The 6,644-nt window shown below is 27.3% G+C and overlaps 1 protein-coding gene across 1 annotated transcript in view; it reads right to left on the minus strand.

Moving 5' to 3' along the window:
• The window catches only part of LOC148300132 (atrial natriuretic peptide receptor 1-like), a 146,100-nt gene extending 140,339 nt beyond the window's left edge, over positions 1-5,761 (minus strand). Inside the window, exon 1 of the mRNA XM_088275210.1 lies at positions 5,551-5,761. Within this exon, the coding sequence (XP_088131336.1) occupies positions 5,551-5,737 (187 nt within the window). The 5' untranslated portion in view covers positions 5,738-5,761. The remainder of the gene's footprint in view (positions 1-5,550) is intronic.
• Between the last annotated feature and the right edge of the window lie 883 nt (positions 5,762-6,644).

Consider the following 6,644-nt stretch of genomic DNA (forward strand, 5'->3'; position numbering starts at 1 on the left):
CAAATGAGAAAATATAAAAAAAAACATAAGGTTAAAACAATATAAGAAAATATGACTAATCACTACATATATACAATATCTTTCCCTAATTTGAATTCTGATGTTTGAAAATAATTTTAATGCTGGATGGAATGAGAAAAAAAATGATGTTTTGAAAGCAAAAAATAAAACCTATTAGAAAGAATGCAAGACAAGGAGAGACGATAGGTCTTGTTTTATGGTACAACGTTTTTATCTTTTACAAAATAGAGGAGATAACGCAGAGAAAAGGAGAACAGCCAAGAAGTTTATGATTTTTTTTGTAAAGTGGCCATTCATAAAAAAACTGGAATCAAATGTCGATAGAGTAGGCTTGAACCCAAAAACTCTCACTCAATGTCCACTTCACTGACCACGGGACCAAACCTAGAATTTTAGATTTTAATTTAGAGCGATGGAAGGGACAGCACGGACAAGAGCTTAGGTCTTAAATTTCTTAGAATTTATTTACAGTAAAACAAAGAAAAAAAATATTCTTAAAACAACTGAATAATTAATTAAAAGAAATTAAGAAGATAAACCGATCTTAAGGAAAATATAAATGGAAAATATTAATAAAGTCGGTTTTTCAACTGCCTCCTTTTTCGCACCTTCTTACCAATTTACATATTTAATTAATATTAAGGAAGCATCAAAAACGGCATAATTTAGGCAGCTTTACATTCAAACTTTACTTATGACGAGAATTCGCGACTTATAATCCAGTCTGTAAATAAGGGCCCACGTTGACGTTTTAGATTTAATGCTGGGTTAAGTTTGAGATCGTGGAAGCCCTAAGTCTGAGATTAAGCCTTGGATTACGAGGCAACCTTAAAAGTAGAAATTTTCCAAGATAAAGCTTAAATCTATGGAAATTATTCCAAATTAACTTCGCCACGCGACAGGTTTTGTAATGTTTTAATAAGGATAACAAGAGTACATTATATTTTGTGACTTTAATCTTGATAAATAATAATATTTATGATTATTAACATAGATAAAGAATATTATAGAAGTGTGGGCATTTACAGGGCTTACGACCCTTATAGGTTTGTTTAAGTGATCACTTTACACACGTGTAACATTCACCAATTCTACCCTATTTATCTTTCTTGTTTACTTATATGGTATATGAATGTAGGTATGAGCTTTATACGTAAATATAGTATGTATATATATATATATATATATATATATATATATATATATATATATATATATATATATATATATATATATATATATATATTGTATATATATATATATATATATATATATATATATATATATATATATATATATATATATATAAATATATATATATATATATATATATATATATATATATATATATATATATATATATATATATATATATATATATATATATATATATATATATATATATATATATATATATATATATATATATATATATATATATATACTGTTTATTTGGTTCCATCCAAACTTATCGTATTTGTAGACTGTAACAGTTCTCCTCGTCCTCAGGTTGTAAGGTCTTCTATCATATATATGTAGTATTTATCGATATATGCATGAAAATGTGGGGTAAAATGCACTTTTTTCGTTATCAATACTTTTATTTAACGATAATAACCTGAGGAGAAACTGCTTCATCGTTAATTTAACGAAAAAAAGATTAATTTTTTTTTTTAATTAAAAATTTAAATAAAGGGAAAAAGTAAACACAAATGTTCATTCGTTCAAAACTTCAATATTTTAAAGTTATTCACCTATTTCTTTGAAATTTTTATACAAAGTTGCATTCAATTTACCGCGCAGTAATATTCTAACATTTTTATGCTAATAAATCATTAAGCCTTCTCTTATGGTCATCTTTCGAACAATGCGCAATTAATTTTCAGCTAAAGCAGAACTCAAAACTTTACTGTTTGCCTTCCAGATTGACAATAATTTATGTAATTGTAATTAGTGTTCATTTTACGTGAAAAGAATTCATGTTTTTGAATTTTTCATTAATCAATTCGACGTTGGATTTCCACAATTTATAAATAAAATCAGCGACAAAAAACAAAAGAAATACAAATAAAATATCTACCTTTTTTGCTCTCTACTCGCAAGCGGCAATAAAAAAATAAACAAATATTATTAATTCTACATAAAAATAAAGTTCGTGCATTTAAAAAACTGATTCATACATCTCTAAAACACATCCCAATATATGTATGATTTGAAATTTTAAGTGCGCTTATTGAAAAACACTCATAACAAAACATACAGATATTTAATCAAAATTTACAAGTTATAACATATAGTATAGAATAAATTAATTGAAACAAAACTTTCGTTCGTATTTTCAACACCCTCTAAAAAATGTTTTGTGGGTGTTGCTTGTATTATGGACCAGGGCTGTTTCTTTCATTGACTGAGATGATGAATAGCGAGAAGTATCATCCAATTCTTCTGGAAAAGATACTACCAGAGATACAAAAACACAGGACAAATGGCAATGGAATATTTCAGCAGGATTTAACCCCCTGCCACAAATCCGAAAAAATGATGAAATTTTTACACAAAAACAATGAACTGTGTTAGACTGGTCAAGAATTTTGCCAGACATAAACCTTATTGAAAATCTATCAGCAATCTGTAAGAATTGGCTCTCCCAAATTTGTCCAAAATTCAGGTATGGTTTCGAGACGAAAAAATGGCATCCACGAGCCAAAACCTTATATAATAGATGAAAAAAAGCATAAAATCTTCGATTGAGCCCAAATGAGATTATATTAAATATTAATTTGTGATATACCTTATAAACAAAAGATTTTACAAAACTTTTTACGAAAATACAACAAAAAATATTTCGGGTACGTCTCGAAACCGGTAGACATAAAAATCTCGGTGAGTTGTTATTTACTAATATTATTAACGTTTTTGTAAAAAAATAAATAAGTAAAAATGACTTACAACAAAGTAAATGTTTTAAATATGAATAATATTGAGAATAAATTAAAGATATATTAAATATAACTCTTCAGTTTTTCACATTATTTTTTCAGATTTTTTTCCTGCTCAAAAGAATAAAAATATCATTCAATGAATAAATGAAAAATTCAAACGTGTATTTTGTATGAAAATTTATTTACCGTATATCCGTTTTATTGATAAACATACTGCAATATTTATAAACATATATATCCGTTTCCTGCCTCCAAAACGATGCGCCATATAAATCACTTGTTTGCTTTGTAGAAAGTCTGCTCTATGTTCGAAAGCTGAATTATAATTTGTATTTTCACTCGTCATAAATTTATTTCTCTCTTTTTTCCATAGAGATTCACAGTCATATTTGCTACTAGATGCTTAACAAAATAAACACGGAAAATCACTTTGATTCTTTTATTCAATGGACAATACAGTGATTGATAAACAAGCTTTCTCATCAATAATTCTTCAACGGATTCTGAAATCACAAAGCCTGTTAAATTTGAACTTGTAACGAATAATCATTAGAAATGATTAGATTGATCTTCACCCCCTGAAACCTACCCCCATTAAGGTAAAATCAACAAATTCTTCAGTAAATTATCGGCACTCGGTACCTACATATGTATAAAAAACTGAAAGAGAACGCAGACGCATTAGTTGTGTCAACCTATAGCTAGTTTTTCGAAATTTCTCGTTTTACAAAATTTAAATATTAGTTGAAATAATTTAAGTGATAATTACAAACATACGATAGAATCTGGATAAACGAGTTTTGTTAGGAAATGTGGCTTAATAATTTTTAAAACAATTTTAAATGTTTTTAAATTTATTATTAAACTTTTGTGATTTGTATTTGTTTTTATATATCATTAGACAATAATTATTTAAAAAATATATTGAATTCATCAAAATAGTTTCTTTTTAAAGTATCTGCTTTTATGCGTATTATTACAATATTATCGCCGCTTGTAGTTTTTTTTGTATTTTTTTATTATTAAACAACCAAATGATTTTTTTTTAAAGAATAAAATAAAAAATAAAATCTGCGTTTATTTAAAACACTTTTCGCTATAAAAATTATTTTATGTTCAATTTCATGATACAATCGGTACAATCGATTAATAATTGCTTTTTTAATACGACAGAAAAATCGTTATAATTTGCTTAAAATCGCCAGATTTTAATTTATTTTTAAGCAATTAATTGTGACGTTTTTAATGTAAATTTACATGTTAAACTAATTATAGGGTAAACTGGATTTTTTTAAGTTCCATGATTAAAGCTTTATAATCGCTCTTCTCACAAAGTAAAATGAAATCGCTTTGATTTTCATATTTGAGAGCGCAAATCTCCATTTATTTATCAATACATCTCTCTGAAGATGACAGATGTTTAGAAGTATCACTCCATTCCGCCCGTGTCTTTTCTGCCTAGGAAAGTGTAAATACAGGGGGAGATCTAAAAGTTTCTACGTGAGGTACTTGAAAGTAAATTTTCGCTCCTCGCTAGACTTTCGTATTATTTATCTTCTTGTTTGTGAAAATGGTCCTTTGCCAGTTCACTAAATCGTTTATTGAAAGTGCTTCAGCAATCAAAAATTCCTATTCGAAAAACCTTAAATTCTACAGAATTGGTCGATCGACTTAATTCTTACATATAGTACGTAATTATTTAATTAAACTAAAATATTCCGACATGTTGCAATTGCTGAGTAATTCGTCTTCTAATAAATAAATAAAATTTTAAAATAATAACAATCATTTTGAGTTCTGGTATCAATTATCTATATTAGCTAATAAAGGGGGTATTTTTAAAAATTAAATATATACACAGATATGGGAACATAATTTTTAGAGTTTTTTTCTTGGGACGTTGAAGGTTGAAGAGCGGGTTGGAGCTGTTTCATTTTGTTTATTTGTTATTTCTTTGTTTATCAGTGGGAACATAAAAAAAGAAAATTATAATTATATAAATAATAATAAACCCATAATTAACAATATGACAATGACTTAATCCTCCACTGTATGAGATGAAAAAAGCCTTTAACCCTTTAACCTTTAATCTGTAGCGTCTCAAGGACACAACTTCAAAATTAAGACTTACCTCCACAAACGGCGATTAAAAATGATGTGAAATGCATCAAAACACGTGTTATAATAAATTTTAAGAGTTAGTTGCATTTACCATATAAAACATCAATTAATAATAAATATGCTAAAAAAAACATTCTCCTTAACATTCATTGTTCACTTTGTGTAATACCACTTTTATAAAACACTTATTTGTGACTACCGTTTTCGGAATTTTTTTCCATCATCAGGTAATAAACAGGTCACAAATAAGTGTTTTAAGAAAGTGGTATTACACAAAGAAAATAATGGATGGCAGGGAGAGTGTTTTATTACCATACCACAAATTTATCAATCCTTTTAATGTACAAAATATAAATATACTAATATGACAAAAGTTATTTTGAAATAAAATGTTTTGTTTTTCGTCAGTCCTTTATTAATTCATAAAAAATTCAAAATTGTATGTTGTAGAGAAAATATAACTCACCTCGAGCGGACTTGGACATGTTTTTTAAAATATCCAGATATTCCTCACGCGTGGCCTTCTCTTCATCAAAGTTCTTCACTGGAAGGTTTTTGGCTTTTCCGTCGAGGACTGTATGGATCGCTGCTGCAGTGAGGTAGCAAAGGCTGTTACCCTTATTGGATTTTGCTCCATAGTTATGAAAGATCATGCCACAAACTTGCCACCCGAAACCCTGTAGAGAAAAAAAAACATTATTTTTTAAACTAAAATATAGAAAAAATAAAATCTATTGTACAAAAATCTATCGGATTTAGTAAGTGGTGTCTAATTTAGAAAATATGACAAGACGAATAAGACAAATTAATGAACTTTGTGACTATTCTTGAAAGATACAAGATATTTTATTCATTTTTTCTATTGTATTGTTTTGTTTATATTATAATGTTTTAAGGGAACAACCTTACACATTTATTATTGTCCATACACATTAAATATAATTTTTAAGACATTTTAACTAAATATGCTCTAAATTCTTGTACATAATAAGAAAGAAGAATTTTAAAAGGCAACAAATAAATAAAATTTAAAAAAAATATAAAACGCATAAATATAAAACAAAAACACTCTAATCAGACCATTTTTGAGGTTCTCAATGTAAAATACGACTAGTTTTGAGAACTACAGATGTTCGCATCAGCAGGTAAAAAAACAAACTTAAAAGTGGTATTCTGCAAGTATTTTATTTTTTTATTCATATCGTGATATTATTAATACGGAAGTACAAACATTTAAGTAATCCTTACGACTTGTCTTAGGTTTGGTTGAGTGATATCACGTTTATGGTGTATTTTAGTCAACAATATTGGCCGGCAGTAGTGATTTTTACCACTGATATCGACTTGCCTCTTTATTAGAAAAATATATTGCAACACAACACTATTTAAAAGTGGTGATTAAAAAATATAGTAGTAAAACCCTTATCCGCACCCCAATGGTGCATAGGGCACTGCGTCATATAAACGCAGTGTTATCTTGATCGTTTACACATGAAGGAAAGGTGATCACAGGGTAATATTGAATAAATATGACAGTGAAAAAATCACTTATATTTATTT

The sequence above is a fragment of the Brachycentrus maculatus genome, unplaced genomic scaffold (genome assembly GCF_059751285.1).
Source record: "Brachycentrus maculatus isolate JH-2025_06_01 unplaced genomic scaffold, ASM5975128v1 h1tg000818l, whole genome shotgun sequence".
Classification (NCBI taxonomy): Eukaryota; Metazoa; Arthropoda; class Insecta; order Trichoptera; family Brachycentridae; genus Brachycentrus; species Brachycentrus maculatus.